The following is a 24,708-nucleotide window of genomic DNA, read 5'->3' on the forward strand; positions in this document are numbered from 1 at the left end:
TCAAGTGCTTCATAGAGATCATTAAGTTCTTGATGGCACTGAGTATGGAAATTGTGCATCGTGGGAAATGCTAATGATTAATAGGTATATAAATGCCTTAAATAAATAATTGAAAAGAGTAGTGTACAGTATTAGAGAAAATCTTGATTGAGCATTCATATCGTAGAGTGGCTGTTAGCTCTAGAAGAGAAATTAACTCTCAGTGTAGATTAGCTGGTGGGGGATACAATTTTATGAATGTGTGGTTTCCTTTTCTTACTTTAACTCATAGGGAGGGGCTTTTCAACTACTAGTTCTGCAGTTACAGGTGGGTAGCCGTATTGGTCTGCCGTAGTCGAAACAAAATAAAAAAAACCCTTCCAGTAGCACCTTAAAGGTAAAGGTAAAGGTACCCCTGCCCGAACGGGCCAGTCTTGACAGACTCTGGGGTTGTGCGCTCATCTCACTTAAGAGGCCGGGGGCCAGCGCTGTCCGGAGACACTTTCCGGGTCACGTGGCCAGCGTGACAAAGCTGCATCTGGCGAGCCAGTGCAGCACACGGAAATGCCGTTTACCTTCCCGCTAGAAAGCGGTCCCTATTTATCTACTTGCACCCGGGGGTGCTTTCGAACTGCTAGGTTGGCAGGCGCTGGGACCGAGCAACGGGAGCGCACCCCGCTGCGGGGATTCAAACCACCGACCTTTCGATTGGCAAGCCCTAGGCGCTGAGGCTTTTACCCACAGCGCCACCCGCGTCCCAAGTACCTTAGAGACCAACTAAGCACCTTAGAGACCAACTAAGTTAGTTATTGGTATGAGCTTTTGTGTGCATGCAAGGTATCTGAAGAAGTGTGCATGCACACGAAAGCTCATACCAATAACAAACTTAGTTGGTCTCGCTAAGGTGCTACTGGAAGGAATTTTTTTATTTAGTTCTTCAGTGATTATTTTGGAGGGATTCTGTTGTATATAGGTACTTTGGCTGTCACTATACTTGAAAATCTGTTTTGATGTGATTTGACCTTAGACCTTATCTATGTATCTAATCTTCAAATCCCGCACCAGTGCTGGTTGTTTTTTATGCTGTGAAGCTTGTTAATAACAATACAGTGGCACCTCAGGTTACATACGCTTCAGGTTACAGACTCCGCTAACCCAGAAATACCGGTAGTACCTCGGGTTAAGAACTTTGCTTCAGGATGAGAACAGAAATTGTGCTCCGGCTGCGCGGCGGCAGCGGGAGGCCCCATTAGCTAAAGTGGTGCTTCAAGTTAAGAACAGTTTCAGGTTAAGAACAGACCTCCAGAACGAATTAAGTTCTTAACCCAAGGTACCACTGTAGAATTTATGAAGAGTTGCTGTTTGGGCATATTAAAGTAAACTGCTCTTTTGGTAGATTAATTATATTTTGCTATATTATTATTTGCATGTAAATTGTTATTTCTTTGCTGCACTGATATGTTGAGGACATTGGTGTGACACTTAGAATCATAGAATTGTAGAGTTGGAACCCAAGGGTCTGTTGGTGAGAGAGGGGGAATTTAGTTTTAATTAAGTTACTTTATTTTTTACAGTGGTTCCATGCACAGTAAGTCCACAACTTAAACACAATTTACTCGTGTGCATTCAGCTTTACATGCTTGGGAAAATTAATAAATAAAAAGGGGGTGGGCACCCAGGAAAAATGACTTTGGCAATTCCACCCGCCAAGAAACCCAGTGTGTTTTGTCTATACACAATTTTGGCTTTAGGCACGATCGCCGGAACATAAACCCCGGGAAAGTTGCAGGCATGCTTTGTTTGTTTGTTCAGTGGGGGAAGTATAACAGTGTAATGAAATTGCATTAGCATCCTTAACTCTGCTTCTATATTTACTTATTATTGGAAACCTAATAATTCATTATATATATATCATCATCATCATCCATCTTTATTACAGTCCAGAGACTCAACAAAACATTACAAATCAATACACAGTTCATACAGCCTACCTCCAGGTTAATCAAGCATTTTGTTTTAATATAGGGCTCATTTGTTCTTGCAACCACCGATAAAAACTTTGACACTGCCAACGTTCTAGCTTTTGTCTGGTCTTCCAGTAGGAACCTGACATAGTGAGCCTCTGATTTTCCCGGGAAAGGCACCAGCAAGGGTAGTATCAGTTCAGCCCTGGCCTGCTCATACTATGCACAATGCAACAAAATATGATTTATGGAATTTATGAGCACACGAGCAAAGTAGGGAACTCCTCTCAACCTACCATCCAGCACTGCAGAGGGGAAGACATTTAGTCTGGCTTTGGTGAAAAGCCTTCGATAGTTAGGTACTGTCAGGTTTTTGATGTAAGATGTTAACTCAAAGACATACCCATATTGAACTCCTGATGCTAAGAGCAATCAGTGTTCATAATACTGAGCTTCTGAGTTGCAGGGTTTTTTTCCCCAACCAGGATAATAAAAGAAATAGGGGAAAGAATATTTCTAACAGGGCATAGCATTAAACCATGGGCACCACCAGGATTTTTGTTGGGGGAGGGCAGGACTTTTGTTAGAGCGGACAGAACTGATGTGATTGGTCAGTTGGTTAAGTATTTCTATTCTTTTACTTGATCTGGGCTACACCCCGCCTTGGCTATACCCATGCATTAAACCAGGGGTCAGCAACCTTTTTCAGCTGTGGGCTAGTCCCCCATCCCTCAGACCATGTGGTGGGCCGGACTATATTTTGAACGAAAAAAATGAACGAATTCCTGTGCCCCACAAATAACCCAGAGATGCATTTTAAATAAAAGCACACATTCTACTCATATAAAAACACGCTGATTCCCAGACCGTCCGTGGGCCGGATTTAGAAGGCGATTGGGCCGGATTCGGCCCCCGGGCCTTAGGTTGCCTACCCCTGCATTAAACCCTTGTATGCAGCTAGCTTTCAGTCTTAAGATGGCAACAGATGGAACTGTTGCAGAGAAGACTGATTAGATCATAATTGTGTCTTGTTAAAAGAGATCATACAGAGTCACGCAAGGGCAGAGAAGCAATGAAGACTGCATTTGGAAATACTGTGTGCATTTCAAGTTCCTTTTTTCAGCTTTGGTCAGTTGTCTGTTTTCCGAAGTACATAAATAAACTGGGACTTTCTGCTTTGTCGTTTTTTTTTAAAATAGACTGCAAACTTCCTGGAATTTCTGACTCGTTTTGACACCAAGCATGTTCTCTGCTACCAGCAGAAGAATTTGTATGCCACTCAGCAGCTGAAAGCACACATCTGCAACTGGAACAATAAACCCACTGAAAGCAAAAATAAAAATAAAAATTTCAAGATGAGTGCCATGTTGTCATGGTTTTTGATATGTGGCACACACTTAAACATTGTCTACCCAGAAGTAACTCTTATTGAATTAAGTGGGGCTTACTCGGGTGGCGTTGTGGGTTTAACCATAGAGCTTAAGGCTTGCAGATCGAAAGGTCGGCGGTTCGAATCCCTGTGATGGGGTGAGCTCCCATTGTTTGGTCCCTGCTCCTGCCAACCTGGCAGTTCGAAAGCATGCCAGTACAAGTAGATAAATAGGTACCACTCCGGCGCTAAGGTAAACGGCATTTCCGTGCACTGCTCTGGTTTGCCAGAAGCGGCTTAGTCATGCTGGCCACATGACCTGGAAGCTGTATGCCAGCTCCCTCGGCCAATAAAGCGAGATGAGCGCCGCAACCCCAGAGTCGGCCACGACTGGACCTAATGGTCAGGGGTCCCTTTACCTTTACCTTACTCCCAGGTAGCTGGGCCTGATGGAGGTCATAGGAGTGTGGTGAAGTCATTCTGGTTTTCTCCCCCCTCTCCTCTCTTGCAAAGATATTGTGGAACGTTCAGCATTGCAGTTTTACACCTAAGTTAACTGAAAGGTGTCCTGCTTTGGTTCAGAAGAGGCACGGATTGGATGCCTCTATTTTCATTGAAAGGCTGGAGGGTGTGAGATTCTACTGTACAGTAACTGTATATTACTCAGAAGCAGACCACACTGAATTCCATGGGAATTGCTCCATGATAACTATGCACAGCCTCGTAGCCTGAATTGGTTAGCCTTAAAGGTGCCACTCAGGACTTCTTTACAGGGCCTCCCCATAAACTTCCACTTATGGGAAACAGATTTATTATGGCTAAGGTACCTGGGGTTAGAGTCACCCTCCTCAGATGCACCATTCTTGGTAATCCATAAAAGCTTATGCAGTAATACATTTTCTAGCCTTTAAAGTGCTTCTGGACTCTTGTTTGTTTCTGTTGTAAGCTAGGACTAGTGGGCTACCCCTTTGATTGAAAGTGTACCAGAAACCAAAACAAAATGGAGCAGAGTGTGCAGTATGAGGAGTGTGCAGTATGTGTATCTGAAGAAGTGTGCATGCACACGAAAGCTCATACCAAGAACTAACTTAGTTGGTCTTTAAGGTGCTACTGGAAGGAATTTTTTTTTGTTTTGAGTATGAGGAGGGTGAGTGAAGGAGATTATGGTTTGTTTTAGGCAATCCCTGCCCCCACGGCTTGGTGAGAATGAATGCTGGCTTTTGGTTCTGGGTCCACAGGAAAGACTTCCCTCCCTTGCTTTTTGTTTGCCATCTTTGTTTCCCCCCTCCACCCCATCACTGTTCTTGAAACTTTCCTTTTGCTGCTAAATCCTGTGCTTGTTTACTCAGAAGTAAGCACTTCATTCAGGGAGGCTTGTTCTTTGGTAATGTCTACAGTTGCAGTCTCTATATTGGGATGGGGCAGGGGGTACTCTTTATCACTAGGGTGGGAAGTTTATTAGGCCCTTTGTTAACAGTATTCTGTAGCATCTTGTAAGCGCCAGCACTCTGAACTATGCTTGGAAAGAAACCAGAATTCAGTGGAGCTTTTAAGTACAGTGGTACATTGGGTTACAGATGCTTTAGGTTACAGACTCCGCTAACCCAGAAATAGTACCTCGAGTTAAGGACTTTGCTTCAGGATGAGAACAGAAATCTCGTGGCGGCAGCAGGAGGCCCCATTAGCTAAAGTGGTGCTTCAGGTTAAGAACAGTTTCAGGTTAAGAACGGACCTCCGGAACGAATTCAGTTCTTAACCCGAGGTACCACTGTACTGGCAAAATGGTTCTCACTACAGTACTTAATTCCAGTTACTAGTGTGCTGTCTTTGTATGGAGCTAACACAGTTTTACAACACATTGCAGCAGTCTAAGCTAGACTAGTTTCTCTGTTTCCAGAAAATAGATCAGTGTTCGTAGGCTGTATCAAATTAGATAATGCATTACATGTAAATTGGTGTTGGTGTATGTTAATGAAATGATATCTCTAATGTGCTCATTTTGTAAATTTCAGAACAATGACTTCAGAAGAGACATTGTGGCCTGTCCCAATGAAAGCTATTGGAGCACAGAACCTACTGACAATGCCTGGAGGTGTTACCAAGTCAGGATACCTGCACAAAAAAGGAGGAACTCAGTTCCAGCTCTTAAAATGTATGTTGGAAAACAAGGATGTGCCAACCTCAAATGCTTTAATTCCAAACTGTGATAAAGTATGTGCTTATATTTGTACGGAGGCTATATCTGCACTAGGTCAAAGTGGACTAGACTTAATTTTACTGGCATGCATTATTTCACTATCTGTTTTTAATGCAGTAAATGTACACTCATCCCCACATCCTATTGCTGAGCTTTTGTTGCAGCTGTGTAGAATGTGGTTGAGTCGTCAGCCAATGAAGTCTGGTGCAGATGTAACACTAGCTCCTTGCAAAATAGGGTTTGCAAACCAGGTACATGTGTTAGTAGCATGTCCCTTTTCTGGCACAAATGTCCCCTTCCTTTCCCTAGTTGGCCTTATGGCTACTTCTGATACTTACCAGATTCCTGTTTAAGCAGTTTCCAGGGTGGAAAGGAGGGAGGGAGCAGTGTTCCAGAGGCAGGTATCTGACTTGCAAAACCATTCACAAGGAGCCAGGATTGTGTTTTCACTGACTTTTATAAAATACTACTTTGCCCCACGTAGGGAGTATTTGGGATGGGATGGGGGAAGACCGCTGGCATCCCCTAGCATTGTGATAGGCATCTGGAAATGCTATAGATCCGAAGTCCATCAGTGTTGATGTAAGCAAGTACATTTTTTTTGTAATCTAATAATACATGAAGTCCCTTTCCCCCTCTTCTTTCCATGTCCTTGATACTGGTCCAGGGCCACTGAGGTTTGTGATTATCCATAAGGGATGTATTTACTACTTTAAGAGTAGCACTTCGGCAGCTCCTCAGGGTGCCTTCTCACTGAAGGGCTATAATAGGTAAGTGGAAATATAGTTTATCCTATTGCAGCATTTCATCATGATAGAAATGAAGTTTTTCTCCCTACCTTATGATACTAGAACTCTTGGGGCCATCCAGTGAATGTTGGAAGATTCAGGAGAGTCAAACTACTTTTTCATGTAGCCCATAGCTAAATTGTGGGATTTGCTCCCATAAGATGCAGTGACGGCCATCAGCGTGGATGACTTTAAAAGAGCATTAGTCATATTCATGGAGCCTCTGTCTATCAATGTATTTTAATTGTTGAATTTGCTTTGGGAGCTGCCTAGAGAGCTTATGGTATGGAGTAGCTATATAATAAATTCAGTTAATAATGCATGAATTAGCTTAGCAATACAAGGTTATTTGTGTTCTCACCAGCATGGTTTTATGAATTGTTGTTGTAATTATTTACATATATTTAAGCCTTAATATAGTTCCCACAGTGTGGCTTGTTGTGCATTAGCATTTTGTTTTACGCTTGTGTAGTACTTGCCTATTTCGGAGAATGCTTCATGCTGCTGATGAAGTCGGCTGTAGTCCACAAAGAAGCATGCCATAATAAATGTATTTTAAGGTGGTTGCAAGACTCTTAGCTGCAACAATTAACATGGCTACCCCTTTGGAAACTATTTCATGTGGTCCTCCTAATTTGTGAAGGTTGTTTCCACCTGTAGTTTAGTAGGGTTACATTTTTATAGCTCTTTTAGACAAAGCAGTACAGATGTTGTGTTGTGCATTGATTTGGTTTGTCTTTGGGACAGAAAAGTCTATATGCAATTGTTGTATGTCAATTTTGCTATCTTTATAAACATGATTTTAGCTTAAATATAATTTCATTGTTACACAGGGTTATGCGGGCAGCAGAAGAAACAACATCAAACAATGTATTTCCTTTCAAGTTGGTTCACATTAGCAAAAAGCATAGGACCTGGTTTTTTTCTGCCGCCTCTGAAGATGAAAGAAAGGTGAAATAAAATTTATTATCTAAATAAAATATTTGAAAGGCAATCAATGCTACATTCCTAGCCATGTCTACCAGTACTGTAGTGGCAAATTCAGAAGTTTAGGGTCCCTCCATGATAATCACAGTTATGCCCCCTCACAGCCATAATTATATACTAATAATTGTGAAAAGCAGAGTGATATACTTTTAATTTTATTTTTCCTTTTTACTATTTTAATTCTTTATAGGTGAAATAGTAAGGATAGTATGTTTCCTAATGGCCCAGTGAAAAAACAAAAAGCCCTACATTTCAATATTCTACTCCAACAGCAGACCCACTGGGATAAATAACATGATTTTTAAATGTATAGAATAATTGTTTTTTATTATTAATGATTTAATTGTGTTAAAATTATTGTTAATTTTATACTCCTCTTTCATAATTTTTAAATAAATGCCTTTATGCAAGATCTGTTTGTTTTGTATTGATACTGACCCCCCCTCACCCTATGCTTCTTCCCCACAAGCAAGCAAAGGCCTGTAATCCTATTCCCACTTAAAGGTAAAGGGACCCCTGACCATTAGGTCCAGTCGTGACCGACTCTGGGGTTGCGGTGCTCATCTCGCTTTATTGGCCGAGGGAGCCGGCATACAGCTTCCGGGTCATGTGGCCAGCAGTAAATACAAAGAGACTTAATTCTAAGTAGTCATGTAGACCGTTGTATTGTATGTTAACTATATGGTGAACTTTTAGGGTCTGCCTGGACTTCAGCTACCTATTATGTAGCAGCATTTGCAAAAAATACTTTTAGAGATTACCTTACCTCAAACAAAACCACCTGAGGTGATTGAGGGAAGGGCAAAAGTTGGTCTTTAGAACTACTGAGATTCGAAAGACTAGAAAATGAAACAGAAGCAGGAAGGAAAAGTGCACTAGAGCGGAGGGGAAAGCAGTAGCTCTTTAGGATCCCAGTAGGGTGTCCAAATAACTCACTTATCATTCCCAGTTCTAACTTCACTCATTGGCTAAAAACACTGAAAGATGGAAGCAGCCAGCCTGGCATATGCCACAGAAATTGCTTAGAAGGGTGCCTGCATATTTTTCTTCATCACTTTCCTTCTAGTAGGGTGAGAAGTTTACTACTTCCTTTTTAAAAAATGAAAGTCTGTTCTGCATTGCAGGCATGGGCCATAGTGCAGTTGTATCATTCGTACTATTAAAAATCTGGCCATGGGGTGAACTTGGCTTATGTGAGATTACTCCCCTGTATAAATCTTGTATAATAGTTGCTTTGAAAATACAAATTAGTTAATAAAATGTTACATGCTTCATAGCTGTTTGTGTAGTTATATCTTGGAAACATACCTGTTTCAAAATGCTTGTTGCTTACAAATCCCACCAAATAATGTATCATTTGTCTTTCAGGACTGGATGGCCTCACTTAGAAGAGAAATAGATCACTACCATGAGAAGAAGGAAACTGTTACTGACTTAAGGTCAGCACATGCTGGCACAGGCATCATGGCAGAAGACTGACAAGGAACTTGCCTTAAGCTGCCTTCCTCAGCCTGGTGCTTTCAGAAGCTTTGGGCCAACTCCTTTTTTTTCTCAGACCATTGGCCATGCTAGCTGGGGCTGATCTAAGTTGTATTCCAAAACATCTGGAGGGTGCCACACGGGCTACCCCTAAAGTAGGGAGAATAATACATGCATACATACATACATACATACATACATACATACATACATTTTTTATTATTGGTACCCTGCCCATCTGACTGGGTTGCCCCAGCCACACTGGGTGGCTTCCAACATATATAAAAACATAATAAAACATTACACATTAAAAAGCTTCCCTATACAGGGCTGCCTTGAAATGTCTTCTAAAGGTTATATAATTACTCATCTCCTTGACATCTGGTGGGAGGGCGTTCCACAGGGTTGGAGAAGGCTGCTATAAAGTCTAAAATAAGAATGTTGCCTGTTAATACAATATCATTTTGTCAGTAACATAAGATATAAATAGTTTCCCAGTTACTTTGTATTTCCACAATCAATGCGCTCTAGTTTTTCTCTTCCCATAAGTCCAATGTACAAGTGTCATCTCTAAAACTTCTCTCTCGCTCTCTCTAGTGATTCTGGTTCAGATGTTGACAGTTTCTATGGCTCAGTAGAACGACCCGTTAATATACACTACTCTCAACAGTCAATGGAAAATTCAGGTAAGAAGATAATTTAGAAGTTCCCTTTTCATAAAGGCGATGCAGCTGGTAGACATTTTTCCTGTGGAGTGAGGCAGAGGGAAGAACCTTTCCAGTGGCTGGGCCAGATCCTAGGTTCCCCAACAGGGCTACTTTGACAGGTGGGTTGGCCTGCCCACCATCAATCACCTGACTTCACCTTGGATCTTCCTCTGCAGCACAGCTAGGACTCAAATGCTGCTTTTGCAGTCACTGCTGGTCAGTTGACAGGCGATGACTTCAAGCTCCGCATTATGGAGTTCCCAGCATGGAAATCTCTAACACAGCCAATCCCCGCAGGCTTCTTTCACTGGCGATCAGCTGATTGACTGTGGCAGCAAGCCTCTCCTGCCAAGGAACAAACAGGAGCACACGTTAAGTCTCCTGATCATTTGTTGGCAGCCACACTCCTTAGGCACAGCTGCCACCTGTACTTCCACAGACAGCAATGAGTGCAGGAAAACCTCCGAAGTGAATGATGCCCTTTGTGGGAAGGCAACCCTATCCAAATCAGGTTTGACTTAACAGTTGTATTCCACCTTTCCAACAACAATGTTGAGCTCAAAGCTGCTCACAGTAATAGCAGTAACGTTTTAAATTAGCAACTGTTACAATCACCATAACCATATCAAAAACATGATAGCGTATAAATAAGGCAGAAAACAAACCATAAAAAACAAACTGTTAATGCACTTTAATATGAACTCATAGTGATTCAAAAAAATATCAGAAATGGCACCAGCTCTGGGGCAGTTGATATATTCTCTCTGGGAAGGGAGAATTCACTTTCCCAGGCAGCTAGTTTTTCTTAGGTTTTAGTCTCCACTTCTGTTTCACCCTCAAATAAAGAAACTGATCAAATAAAGAAACGATGTTGTTTTTGGAAGGGTGGGGCAACAGGTTCCAAAGAAGATCCAGATTGTCTACATCTTTTCTCCATGCGAGAAGCTTAGGAGCATCCTTTCCACAGTCCCTTTGGACTGGCTTCCTTCTCTCCTCCCAGGTGCACAAACCCCAGGCAAAGAGCCCTAGAGCTCTTGCCCTTTGGCTCACCCCAGAGAACTTGTACCACTGCCAAGGCGTGAACTCTTAAAGGTACATGGAGGGAAAGAGAACAGACAGAGTCCCTAATTAGTAGCAAAGCTCAACATGAATGTATCATGGCTGTCCCTAACATGGTGAACTTCATGTTATGGATCATGAAGAAACAAGTTGAAAATGAAAAATCATAGCATTGTTATACAAATCTATAGTGAGACCACACTTGGAATACTGTGCCAGCTCACCTGGAAAACAGGTGCTATAGAGCTGGAAAAGGTTTAGGAAATGACAGCCAAAATGATCAAGTAACTAGAGCTCCTATGAGGAAAGGTTGCAAAATCTGGGGCTTTTTAGTTTAGAAAAAGGCAATAAGGCGGTGGTACATGGGAGAGGTGTTCAAGATTATGACTGTTGTGGAGAAAGTGAGGAGAGAGAAGCTTTTCTCCATCTCTCATAACACTAGATCCTGGGGTCATCCAGTGAAGCTGAATGTTGGAAGACTCAGGACAGGCAAAAGAAAAGCCATCAAATGGCAGATAGTTTAAACTGTGGAATTCTACAAGAAGTGGTGATGGTGGTCACCAATGTGGATGGCTTCAAAAGAAGGCTAGGCAAATTCTTGAAGGATAAGGCTATGCTGCACTTCCACGGGCGGAGGATGCATGTTGCTGTCCACCACAAGTCAGGAGAGCACTGTTGTAATTGACCCCTTGTGGCATTCCAGAGGTATCCAGTTGCCCACTGTGAGAATAAGAATCTGGACTAGATGGGCCTTTGTCTTGATCCAGCAGGGCTTCTCTTCTGTCTTTATGTTGGTTGCTTGCTTGCCTTTCAAAGGGGCGCTGCAGTTTTTACCATCCCCAAAGCAAGTTTTGAGAGGCCATGTACAGTGGTGCCTCGCAAGACTAAATTAATTCATTCCGCGAGTTTTGTCGTCTTGCGATTTTTTTCGTCTTGCGAAGCACGGTGTCGGGAAAGTTTTGGAAAAGCTTCAAAAATCACCAAAGTCTTTAAAAACCTCAAAAAAGGCTACTATGTACACTGCGTTCTATGAGTTGCTCCTCGAAGTCAAGTCGCAACTGTATTAACGGTGTTAAGAAAAAGGAAACAAACTTGCAAGACATTTCCGTCTTGCGAAGCAAGCCCATAGGGAAAATCGTCTTGCAAAGCAGCTCAAAAAACCCTTTCGTCTAGCGAGTTTTTTGTCTTGCGAGGCATTCGTCTTGCGAGGTACCACTGTATAAGGATGGGAGCAGAATGCTACTGGCTTCATGTCATTTCCAGCCCAATCATGTTTTCCTCTGGCTGGGCAAGCTGCTGCAGAGCCCCTGACCTGTACTGTCAAGTAACTTTGCTGTGCTATTTAATGCATTACCTTGATTTTCAGATTATGACCAGGATGAAGATGATGAATATTTACAGCCAGATAACTCGGACGGTATAAAGTGTGAAGGTATGTGGAACTAGGAAGTTACATCTCCACAGAAACTAGATTGATGATTTGCAGAAATCTAACCAGCTGTGGCCTGTAACTAATTAGTGCAATTTGTTGGTGCAAAGCTTGAAATAAATGAAGAGATTTATTGGTACTTGGTAAGAGGAGAAAAACCTTGAGGGTTTAATGAAAATAATATCTATAGCAGGAATGGCTAAAGTTACATTCACCTTTGGTAAACCGTTTGGCACCCACAGCCCAGCAATGAGTCTGTGTGGAAAGTGGGTGTGACCACCCTAGACTTTCACATTTGCACACTTGCATGAACACATAGCTCCTCGTTCTCAGTGTATCACCGCCTCCCTGCCTATCAAATGGGCCAATTCCCATGCCTATCAGGACACTGGGTTGGGTAGACAGATTTCAAACTCTCTACCTATCCTAGCATTAGGGTGGCGCTGTGGGTAAAACCTCAGCGCCTAGGGCTTGCCGATCGCATGGTCGGTGGTTCGAATCCCCGCGGCGAGGTGAGCTCCCATCTTTCGGTCCCAGCTCCTGCCCACCTAGCAGTTCGAAAGCACCCCTAAGTGCAAGTAGATAAATAGGGACCGCTTTCTAGCGGGAAGGTAAACGGCGTTTCCGTGTGCTGCGCTGGCTCGCCAGAGCAGCTTCGTCACGCTGGCCACGTGACCCGGAAGTGTCTCCAGACAGCGCTGGCCCCCGGCCTCTTAAGTGAGATGGGCGCACAACCCTAGAGTCGGACACGACTGGCCTGTACGGGCAGGGGTACCTTTACCTTTTTTTATCCTAGCATTGTCTACTCTAAACTTTTGCTTTTTGCTGCCACTGGTAAAAATCAGGTTAGCATGCCAGAGAAATGTTGATTCCAGTGGGGAGGAAGGCACACAGGAAGAGTCACCTCATGCACCTCATGCACCTCATGCACCTCATGTAAATCATGCTGCACTCAGCCTGCCAAACTGAGGTGAGCTAAGAGAAGTGCTATGTCTCCCTTCTGGTGGGGAGAGGAGTCTATCCTTCTCCATTCCAGCAATGCTATACTTTAAAGGGCGATCTCAAAGTATGAGTATGTGCATGCAGTTTGTAAGTGATCACCTCTGCAGGTGGCCCTCAGGGTCAAAAAGGATGCTCACCTCTGTGCTGAAGAAATACATTACTTAAAAAATAATAATAATCCAAATATAAACAAGGAAAAGAAATGATTAACAACAAGAACAATGCAGCTTCAACTTACATTAAGCATATAATGTATACTTACACAGTGGTACCTTGGTTTTCGAATGTAATCCGTTCCAGAAGACTGAGTTCTGAAACTTTTGAAAACCAAAAACTCAATAGTCGACAGCTAGGCCTCAGGATCTTGCACTCAGCAGAAGCTGCGTGGCATGTTCGACTTCCGAGGTGCATTTGAAAGCCGAAGCATTTACTCTTTTTTTCTTCCAAAAATTTTATTGGTTTTCACAATATTATAGACAAACAAACAAACACACAAGACAAACAAGACAAACAAAAATCATAGCCTTATTAAAAATTACAGTTATTAACTTTTTTAAGTGACTTCCTCACTTCCCCTTGGTTGAATTTCATTGCATGTCCTTTTAACGGTTTTCCAAATCCCAATTTTTATGAAATTTAACTTAAACATTAACATCCTTAAATCTTCACCTTATAGAATTAAACATATTAATTCATCACTTAACATAAATAAAATCCTAAGCCCATTAAGTATCTGCAAGCTATTTCCAGTTAGTTTAACTTAACAAATTTAACTAAGTAATCATTAAATTTATTCCATTCTTCCTGATACTCCTCCTCCTTCTGGTCGCTGACTCTTCTGGTCAGGTCAGCTAGCTCCGAAAAATCCATCTTTTTCATTTACTTCTGGGTTTATGGCATTCAAAAACTGAAATGTTCGTCAACAGAGACGTTCGAAAATCGAGGTACCACTGTATAAGCAATCTCAGTTCCCATTTACACCTGCCACTCTCTAGGCATGCTGCCTTCTATTGTAAGTAATATATTGAAATAAGCTAGATCCTGCTTCTGAATTAAACTAGGTTTAATCTCACAACCCTTTTAAAAGAACAAAATAACTTTCCAAGTCTCCTCCGCAACATCTGTGTTGAAGTCTTGATCACCAAAATCTCAAGTTGTACCTCTGTCACTCATTCTTCCCACAAAATATAACTTTGGGATACATCCTGAAGTGTCTTTCCTTGCACACCAGATAATGGTTTGGTAGCTGATGAGACTTTAAAACGAGCACTTGGACTAGAGATGTGGCCTGCTGAGTGATGGCCAGATCTGGACCATGCCCCTTCCTTTTCTGTCACTCCCAGGGTCTGTGACTTACTCTAAATTACATACTAAATGGACTGTAATGCCACTAACTTCTTGAATACAGTTTTTAAAGTGGTTGTTGTCACTTGTTCTAATTTCTGCATCTCTGCCCTCTATTTGTGCCTCGTGGCATTTCCCCCTCTCTCCCATCTACAATTTAAATGACCTTTAAATAAATTTGTCAGATTCTCCTCTGAGTAGAAGACACTTCCATTTAAATGACGGGCTTGTTCTGCTTCTTTTTTACACAGATCATGTGGTATCTCCACCAGTGTACCCGCCTCCTCCAGTTCCATCGCCGGGAAAAGCTTTCTTTCCAGAGACAAAAGCACACTCGTTCTCCGGCAGGTGTGGTGTGCCGGTGCTTCCAGCGCCCTCCCTGAAGAAAAGCTTAACGGATGTGAGGCCTGAAGTCCTCTTAAGCAGGAGAGGAGAATTCCCTTTTCAGTGCCAAGCAGAGCATGATGTGAGACCCCACCCAGCACGTCATCAAATCACTAACCAGCGTCCACCAGTGCCTCCTATTCCTCTGGCCAAAAAGCCCACCTACCTCACAGAGAGTTGCTCTTCCTCAGGTATACGTCTGCCACTGACCTGCACTTTACGTACTGCTGAAGAGAGTCAGAGGTTTAAAGAGAAAAAACTTCCTGCGCAAGTGCCTCCTTCATTGCCAAGCAGCAAGCCCAAATTGCCACAGTATCTTGTGACTCCACTGGTAAATACCCAGGCACCAAGGAAACCTGGACTTTTGACACCAAAAGTACCAGCTAAGCCTCAAGTGCCTTGTGAGAAACCACGTGTGCCTGTTTCTAAACCAGAGAATCCTTTGCCTCCACAGTAAGTTGGAAAACAAAAGTGTATTGATCATGTTGGAGATTCTGGTGTTAATTCAATTATGTGGTAGTAATTCATTTGCCATTCCCCCAAATCCTTGCCTTGGAATGGAAAGCTGCCAGAGCAGTCTTGCAAACAATTTGCTGAGTTACCAACCTACAGATAATACTCACAGTCTGCTTATAGATAAATGAGTGAATAATAATAATAAAAAACTTTTAAAAGCCCATTATAACCTCAGATTTTAAGGGGGGGGGGGAATGGATTAAAAAACTAAGTTGTCCCAGGAATGCAAAATTTAAAAACACAACACAAAGGGAAAACATTCGTGAAAATTGTTTCTTACTATTTTTTATTTTGATGTAACATCAGAGGTGGCAGAAAAGCATAATTTTTTTAAGCCCCTGCTTGCTGCTGCTTCACAGATTCTAACAAATGGCAAAATACTGCAGTTTTTCCAAGCTGCTGACTAAATCCCTGTCCTGGTTTCCTGAATTTGATTCCTGATTGATTGGTGACACCTCTGATGTCCCCTAATCCTAATTAATGGGACATGGGTGGTGCTGTGGATCACTGAGCCTAGGGCTTGCCGATCGGAAGGTCGGCGGTTTGAATCCCCATGATGGGGTGAGCTCCCGTTGCTTTGTCCCAGCTCCTGCTAACCTAGCAGTTCAAAAGCAAGTCAAAGTGCAAGTAGATAAATAGGTACCACTCCAGCGGGAAGGTAAATGGCGTTTCCATGCACTGCTCTGGTTTCGCCAGAAGCAGCTTAGTCATGCTGGCCACATGACCCAGAAAAACTGTCTGCGGACAAACGCCGGCTCCCTCGGCCCGTAAAGCGAGATGAGCACCGTAACCCCAGAGTTGTTTGCAACTGGACTTAACTGTCAGGGGTCCTTTACCTTTAATGCTAATTAAACATCTGGAATGGCTTTAGATAGTTAGCTTTCAGACTTGCTCCCAGGTGTTCTAGGGTCCCTTAGAAGTTTTACTGGGAGTTTCTCAGTGGAAGATCAACGATGGTGAGCAAAGTGACTTGTCTGCTTTTGCCATTTTTTGCCTGCTGTGTGCAGCCACATGTGTATTTATTGGTTGCATTGCATTATTCAATTCATATGCTTCAGTTATGAAGACTCAGTATATCTATCCCAGGCTCAGTTGATATGAAGCACTGGGCATACGTGAATCTCCTTACGTAATGTGTTAACGATGTAATATTTCCTTTCTAATTTCAGTTTAGACTCTGCTTCTCCTAGAAGATCTTCTCCAGATGGACAAAGTTTCCGAGTTGCCTCATTTGAGAATCCACTATTGCCTTCAAAACCAGACTTATCTGGAGAAGAGTCCGATGGTGACTATGAAAAGGTAAGGCAGCTCATTCCGTAAGATTGCTCTGCTTTATACAGTCCTATCCTGTTGGCTGGTACCAGAACACTGATATACAGTACCTTGTATTTGGAATTGATGGGCAAATCATCTAATGATCTTTAAACAAGCAGAACTGCTCATATGTTACTGAGTGGCTACAGCAAAAGCACTTGTAAAGTAGGAGTATACACTAAATTCACATGCAGCTCACCACGACATTGCCTTTGCATCAAAAAATTGCAGTGGTATTATTTATTATTATTATTATTTATTAAATTCATATGCCACCCTTCATCTGAAGATCACAGGGCAGTTTGCAGTCTAAAGTTGTTGGACACCCGACTCCCACCAGCCCCAGCCAGGATAGCCAGTGGTCAAGGATAATGGGAGGTGTAGTCCAGAAACATCTGGAAAATCGATGTGCTAGGAATGTTGTAATGTGTGTCACAGTATTCAAGTATGTAGTCCATAGTGTTTGAAAATGTGGGCTTGTACTTGCAGCAAGTAGCAGATTAGGACAAGAAAGTAATTGCAAGTGTAAAAAGGTAAAGGTACGGGCCAGTCTTGACAGACTCTAGGGTTGTGCGCCCATCTCACTCAAGAGGCCGGGGGCCAGCGCTGTCCGGAGACACTTCCGGGTCACGTGGCCAGCGTGACATGGCTGCTCTGGCGAGCCAGAGCCGCACACGGAAACGCCGTTTACCTTCCCGCTAGTAAGCGGTCCCTATTTATCTACTTGCACCCGGGGGTGCTTTCGAACTGCTAGGTTGGCAGGCGCTGGGACCGAGCAACGGGAGCGCACCCCGCCGCGGGGATTCAAACCGCCGACCTTTCGATCGGCAAGCCCTAGGCGCTGAGGCTTTTACCCACAGTGCCACCCGCGTCCCTAATTGCAAGTGTAAGTAGTGGCAAATGGCTTATGACCACCACTGTTGACCTGAAGGGTATGGCTGGCTAGCCATCTCTCAGGCTTTGAGTCCACAGCCTCAAGCCCCTTAAAGATCTAGCTCCAGAAGGTAAGCAGGGAGCCCACCCTTACGCATCCTGGACAATAGATCCTACCAATGCCAAGCAAGTCCGGTTGTGAACCGTTGCCACATGATAAGCCCACTCAAGTGGGGTGGGGGGAAGGCCACGCATTTGGTAGATGTATGCGGGATGTTGATTCCGTAAGTGGCTGCAGGCAAAGTCTCGTGGTGATTACAGTCCTAAGAGACACGGAGGAGGGACAGAGTTTGGCAGTAGCAGCCCCAAGCCCATGCTTGGTGGCACCTCACCCTCCCACAAGCCTGGCGCAAAGAGGGCACTCTGCCAGGCTTTTATTGAGTGCTAAGTCAGGTGGGACACGGGTGGCGCTGTGGGTAAAAGCCTCAGCGCCTAGGGCTTGCCGATCGAAAGGTCGGCGGTTCGAATCCCTGCGGCGGGGTGCGCTCCCGTTGTTCGGTCCCAGCGCCTGCCAACCTAGCAGTTCGAAAGCACCCCCGGGTGCAAGTAGATAAATAGGGACCGCTTACCAGCGGGAAGGTAAATGGCGTTTCCGTGTGCGGCTCTGGCTTGCCAGAGCAGCGATGTCACGCTGGCCACGTGACCTGGAAGTGTCTGCGGACAGCGCTGGCTCCCGGCCTATAGAGTGAGATGAGCGCACAACCCTAGAGTCTGTCAAGACTGGCCCGTACGGGCAGGGGTACCTTTACCTTTACCTTTAAGTCAGGTTACAGAATTGTTGGCATCTGCCTTTTATTATCTTAGGGGCAGTATTCTGCATTTCCTGTAATTTGGCATTGAAGACATATAGTAATAAAAACTTGCGTTGATGAACTGCCAACTCATAATTCAACTCTCTTAATGTTGCCCTGATGTCACATATGCTTCCCTATGTGAGTGATTTGGGCTTGATTCACAGATGGGTGTGGTCACGTGTGATCATAAAGTTGCTTTTGATAGGCATTTACCTATTGTACTCTTTTTATTCTTTTGGCTTGACAACCCTTTTTTCCATACAGGTTGAGCTGCCTAATTCAGTATTTGTGAACACCTCTGAATCCCTTGAAGTTGAAAGGTAAAATAAATTTATTGCAAGCCGTTGTGGTATGTTGATTATTTCCTAGTGCTTGCTGCAAAAATCAGTCAGAAAAAGGGATGGAAAACTGAGGGGAAATGGCTGCTGGCAAAGGGCTGAAAACCAGAATTCTGGGCACTTGATACGTACTGATATGTACTATTGTAATATTGATTACTGGGTGCCGAGAGCTTTGCAGATGGGATCCTGTGGCAACTTATGACTAGGTTAGGTTGCTCTCATTGATGTGCAGTATGTGTCTGTTTTCCATGTGTTCTGTTTTCCTCAAATATCCGTGTTCTGAATGGCTATGCAAATCTTTAACCTGTTCTGAAAATGAGTGCTGTTGCTGAGAATTCATTTGGCAGATTTGTTGTGATTGCCATATTGAAGCTTGTTTTTGTTGTTTCAAAAAAGTAACAATCCAGTATTTTCCTACAATTTTAGGATGTTCAGATCAGAAAACCCCACAGGACACCCGAAAAGTGGATTATTCTGTATTAGGAATTCATCCACAAATCCTGGCAAGGTAATAAACCAAATTGTAATAATTTTGTTCACAATATACCAACTGGGAAGATGTTTGGGACATGGTTGGTGTTGTAAGGTGTTTATCTTGATTTTTTCCTTTTTTAAGGTATTGGTTGTATGGGATGAATCTATTGGGAAAGTGAGAAACTACAGAATCTTTCAACAGGTGGGTAAAAACATGGTTTGCAACTATTCCCTTCTATTTTATGTGATTGAATAAAATAATATTCGCTGTGCTTCTAAACTAATCTTCCTCCACAGAGTTTGGATTACAGTGGCACCTTGGTTTTCAAACGTAATCCATTCTGGAAGACCGTTGGACTTCTGAAACGTTTGAAAACCGAAGCATGCATTTCTGGAAGCATTTACATCCAAAAAACTCAATATGGAAGCCATGTGGCACGTTTGGCTTCCAAAAAGGGTTCAAAAACCAAAGCAGTTACTTCCGGGTTTTCGGTGTTCGAAAACCGAAATGTTTGACTTCCAAGGTGCTCGAAAACCGAGGTACCACTGTATAAGGAGATGTAGAAGGGCCTCATCTGATTTTTCAGATTTAGGTCTTCGTATGTTTGAAGGGAAAGGGACGTGGGTGGCGTTTTGGTCTAAACCACTGACCTCTTGGGCTTGCCGATCAGAAGGTCGGTTGTTCGAATCCCTGCGTCCTGTTGCTCGGTCCCAGCTCCTGCCAACCTAGCAGTTCAAAAGCATGCCAAAAAGTGCAAGTAGATAAATAGGTACTGCTCCGGTGGGAAGGTAAACGGCGTTTCTGTGCACTGCTTTGGTTTCGGTGTTCTGTTGCACCAGAAGCAGCTTAGTCATGCTGGCCACATGACCTGGAAAAACTGTCTGCGGACAAACGCTGGCTTCCTTGGCCTGTAAAGCAAGATGAACACCGCAACCCCAGAGTTGTCTGCGACTGGACTTAACTTTAAGGGGTCCTTTACCTTTTTTATGTTTGAAGGGAGGAAATACAGTATTCTGATCTGAACATTAACCAGAATTAGGCTTGCAAACATTATGGAGTGTAGCCAATTAGTTATGTTTTGCAGTATGTCAGAGTTGCTCTGAGTTGTATGTCTGTTGTATTGTCATGGAATATTCCTGTGGTGGTCAGTGACTTCAGATGTCCATTTTACTTCCGCAACAGGACTCAAAGTTTTACCTGGAGGCAGATGTTGTGTTTCTAAGCCTTGGAAGTCTGGTTGAGCACTACGGCAGCCATGTCTTGCCCAGCCACCGTAATCTGGTCCTCAAATTTCCTTACGGCTATTCTGGACCCAGGTGACAGACCTACCTAATCCACTCTTGCTCTAACACATAAGCACAGTTATGGAATCCTAGGACACAACTGTTGACCTTCCCCATTAATGAACGGTTATAGACTGATATCCCCTCCCCCCTCCCCTTGTGCTTTTCATAAAGAGTCTGGACCAATTTCAGAAGAGGACTGAAGACACCTCCTAACTTGAATGGGTCATATGGACAACTAACAGAGCTACTAAGAGACATGTCTGGAAGCAAAGTGCTAATGGCTTCTTGCTATGTGTTTTCCTGGCTGGCTTTTGACTCATCACTGGTGCTTGACAAAGTTTTTAAATAGTTTATAATTTAGCTATAAATAACACAAAACTCCACCATAATACAAACCATGCATGAATGTGCTTTGTCACTTTTGCTTTGTCACAATTGTGATATTTTAAGGGCATTTGGACCCCCTAGGCCTCTAGACCCTCACTATAATTGTCAAAGTAAGCACCAGTCTCTCTCACTCTTACACACATCACACAATATTGTTGTATTTTGCTCTGCTTAATGAGTTACAAAGCACCTCTGTGCAAGGGTAACTGTGTGAAAATTCAGCTGATGCCAAATTGTAATTTTGGAAAAAATCTACCAGGAATATTGATGTATATGCACTTTTTGATATTATCACCAAATAGTTAAGTTAAAGAAATGTGTTGACCATATGATTAACCATAAGTATTAACCCAATGAATAAATAGAATGGCAACTTGTTTTTAACATGCAAATTAATGTGAAAAATAAGGGTTTTTAATGTCCTATATTTCATTATTTTTATATTGTAAGAACTATACCAATGAACTATGGCTCTTATGAAAGAAGAACTCTACTGAACAGGGTTTATATAAAGATTTCTCAATCTGTGATTTGTGTTGATACATCTGTGATTGTTCCTGTATAACTATTTGGTTCAATATTAAGTCAACAGTGCCATACTACATCTTTCAAATGTATTCATTAGAATTTTGCTGTGCATGAGACATGTGTGCCATGTATGTCTTGAAGGCAAGGCATTTCTGTGGAAGTTGTGTCGTATCAAGGTAAGGGAGACTTTCTGCACCAAGTGCTGAATGCAGATGCTTCAAAGATGCTTATAACCAAATCGGTGCATCAGACTGAAGAAATGGTTCAAGTCATGGTCATATTAACAAGCATGAGTTACCTAACATAGATAGTAGTTATGTGTACACAGACCACATATGCACCAAACTTTAATTTAACCCTGTTCAGGTATAAAGAAAATACTGTTGTATGCTATTCCTATATAAAATATTCAGGAAACACATTTTCCCCCTTTTTGAAGGAAGTCTTTGGAAATCTTCAACCCAAGGAGCACAGCTACCTAAGCACTGGGTATAGAACCTTGTGGCATCTTTAAAGACCAGGATATTAATTGTAGCACCAGTGGCTGCTGTTCCCACTCACTTTGCTCACAAACTGCCTATGTCCCAGAAAAGCCACCCACTCCTAGCTTATTCCTTGCCATCCCCACCCTTTACAGCTTGCCAACTCCCCTGTTCCCTTAGATCCCCTGTCCCCTTAGATTTCACCAAGCCTCCCACCCACCCCACAATAGGCAAAGGACGAAGGACCTTTGGCAGGACAAATAGGACAGGTGGGTGGAAAAAGCCACCTGTCAAACATATGAGATTATGATTAGGAGAGCTTTAAACGGAATCCTCAGGATGAGGGAGACAATATTTCAGAGGATGGGGACACCAAGTACTGGGAATAATAACTTCATGGATGGACAGGAAACTGGGGTGGTGCTACAGGAACCTGCTAATATGCAAGAAAAAAACAGTAATGTAGCAGCTGGAGGGAATGGCTTATGGTTACAGTTGCCTCTATATTAGTGCACAGAGCATAGGAAATAAGATGAACTTGAGCTCTTAATACAGGATGCCATACGTAATAGGCATTACGGAAACCTGGTGGCATGAAACCCATGACTGGAATGTAGTAACAAACATATAACCTATTCAAAAGGAATAGACCAAACAGGAAAGGAGAAGTATTAGCATTAGTTTACAATGAAAAGGAAGTGTTGGCTTGATGTTTGAAGTCATGTGGAAATAGTTGAGACACATTCTAGAGAACCAATATCCAAGACAAATGGATTATGTTTAGGTATGTTACAGTGTTAAATATTAGTTTCCCTGTTCAAAAACTGCATGTCAGGTGCTTTTAAAACAAAATCAGCAACCTCCTCATGTGTGGTGTCTTTGCCACCCCAGTGGCTCCCTGGGACAGTTTCCAACAGTCCATGGTTCTTGAGACACTGTGGACAGTTGTGGATTCCACTGCAGATGTCATGACTTCCATTCTCAGTCCAGGATGCTGGACAGATGCTGTGAAAAATTTGTCGGAAGCCACTGGTTCCTTATACCCTTTAAGACCCTGTCCATTTCCATTGGGTAATAATCAAGTTTTGAAAGACAATGTATACTCACCATCCAGTGATCTTTTGAATTGGCAAGAAAGAAAGCACTTTAAACACTTTAAAAAGCACTAAAACAATGACTAATGTGTGTGAGTGAGCTAACAAACTGCAATTCTGGCTAGATTGGGTAGTTCCTGCTACTCAGCCAGCATAGCATCCTTCGTTCTGCCTAAAATGTTCTGCTCATTATGACAATTGCTACTTTTTCTTTGGTTCTTTGTTGTACTACCCACATCTTGGGGCTGCCCTTGAAGACAACTCAGGAACTTCAATTGTTCCAAAATGTGCCGGCCAGATTAGTGGCTGGGCCTTCATATAAAGGTAAAGGGACCCCTGACCGTTAGGTCCAGTCATGGATGACGCTGGGGTTGCGGCGCTCATCTCCCTTTATTTGCCGAGGGAGCAGGTGTACAGTCATGTGGCCGGCATGACTAAGCCGCTTCTGGTGAACCAGAGCAGCGCACGGAAATGCCGTTTACCTTCCCGCTGGAGCGGTACCTATTTATCTACTTGCACTTTGACGTGCTTTCGAACTGCTAGGTTGGCAGGAGCAGGGACTGAGCAATAGGAGCTCACCCTGTCTTGGGGATTAGAACCGCCGACCTTCTGATCGGCAAGCCTTTGGCTCTGTAGTTTAGGCCACAGTGCCACCCACGTCCCTTGGGGCTTCATACAGATATCATATAACTCCTCTTTTAAACAGCGGCACTGGTTGCCAGTTTGTTTCTAGGCTCAATTCAAGGTGCTCACGTTGGTGTTTAAAGCCCTGAATGACTCAAGCCCTGCATACCTGAATTTCCACTGCCTCCCTCTTGGATGTTAAGATCTATAGCCAGGGACCTCCTGGCAGTTCCTCTGCACTCATAAATTCAATGGGGTGGTGGCGGTGGCTTGGGTTTGGGCCTCCTTTGTGGCAGCCCCTAAGTTGTGGAACTCACTCCCCATAGGTGTCATCTGATACCTTCATTACGCAGCTTTTGGCAAATGCCAAAGACCCGCCTCTTTGCCCTGGCTTTTGACCCTTAGGGTGTATATTTTGTAAGACTCACACCTTATTGTGATTGTAAATTGTTTTAAAGTTGTTTTTAATAACAACAATGAAAATAACATTAATTGATTGATTGTTGTAACCCCTGGGACCTTAGGGTGAAGAGTGGGTAATAAATTATTCTGCTGCTACTACTAACTTCCACTGCATTGGGAATACGATGTGTTTCTTTTCTGTTAGTATGCCTCCTTTATTGTTTTTGTGTTTAGCTTTGTAAAATCCATTTTCAGAAACAGCTTCCACGGCACTGCATTAGGCTGCAGAGTGTTACCCACCCACCGCCTGTGCTTGCACTTTAATTGCTGGGTATTACTTTAAAAAAACAACGTTTAAGGAGGTAGTTCGTTTCTTTAAAAAAATAAAAATAAAATTCCGCCTTCACGTCAACATTTCGTCTGAATGCGTGCACCGGCTTAAAAATCCCGGGTTCTTCTTCCCTTTGTCGCCTCCTGCTCTAGCAAATGGCCCCCGAAAGGACCCGGCGCATCTCCGCAGCAGAGCGCGGACTCCCTAGTCTTCCTTTCTAAGTCTACGATCCCCGAAGGCGGGTGGGCGGGCCTTTTCCCCGCAGGACCGGCCAATGAGCAGGCGGCTTGCTCGGGACGCGGGCGCGCTCCAATGATTGCGGCGCTTATTGGCCTGCGGACCCTTCAAAGCCGCACCCTGGCGCGGCGGAGAGAGGGCGGGCGGGGGAGGCGTCGGCGGCGTCTGGGGTCGGTTCGGCTGCGAAAGGCGCGTCTGTGGCGGATCCGTCCGGGGCTGCGGCCGCTTCCTCGTCTTCAGGGGAGGGAGGTAAAGAAGAGCCCGCCGGCCTCGCCG

General features: G+C 43.4%; 2 protein-coding genes across 9 annotated transcripts in view; both read left to right on the plus strand.

Annotated features, from left to right (window-relative positions):
* SH3BP2 (SH3 domain binding protein 2) overlaps positions 1-21,264 on the plus strand; it is a 29,805-nt gene extending 8,541 nt beyond the window's left edge. For both annotated transcript variants that reach the window (XM_028745243.2, XM_077934492.1), the window contains exons 2-13: positions 5,325-5,464; positions 6,177-6,279; positions 7,131-7,248; positions 8,653-8,723; positions 9,361-9,449; positions 11,896-11,961; positions 14,556-15,141; positions 16,374-16,503; positions 18,510-18,565; positions 19,013-19,094; positions 19,203-19,262; positions 20,244-21,264. In XM_028745243.2, the coding sequence (XP_028601076.2) occupies positions 5,329-5,464; positions 6,177-6,279; positions 7,131-7,248; positions 8,653-8,723; positions 9,361-9,449; positions 11,896-11,961; positions 14,556-15,141; positions 16,374-16,503; positions 18,510-18,565; positions 19,013-19,094; positions 19,203-19,262; positions 20,244-20,381 (1,635 nt within the window). In that variant the 5' untranslated portion in view covers positions 5,325-5,328 and the 3' untranslated portion in view covers positions 20,382-21,264. The remainder of the gene's footprint in view (positions 1-5,324; positions 5,465-6,176; positions 6,280-7,130; positions 7,249-8,652; positions 8,724-9,360; positions 9,450-11,895; positions 11,962-14,555; positions 15,142-16,373; positions 16,504-18,509; positions 18,566-19,012; positions 19,095-19,202; positions 19,263-20,243) is intronic.
* A 3,258-nt stretch (positions 21,265-24,522) lies between these two features.
* Positions 24,523-24,708, plus strand: part of ADD1 (adducin 1) — a 48,214-nt gene continuing 48,028 nt past the window's right edge. For all 7 annotated transcript variants that reach the window (XM_028744607.2, XM_028744610.2, XM_028744609.2 and 4 more), the window contains exon 1: positions 24,523-24,681. The gene's annotated coding sequence lies outside the window, so the exon portion shown is untranslated. The remainder of the gene's footprint in view (positions 24,682-24,708) is intronic.

Source organism: Podarcis muralis, chromosome 9 (assembly GCF_964188315.1).
Source record: "Podarcis muralis chromosome 9, rPodMur119.hap1.1, whole genome shotgun sequence".
Classification (NCBI taxonomy): Eukaryota; Metazoa; Chordata; class Lepidosauria; order Squamata; family Lacertidae; genus Podarcis; species Podarcis muralis.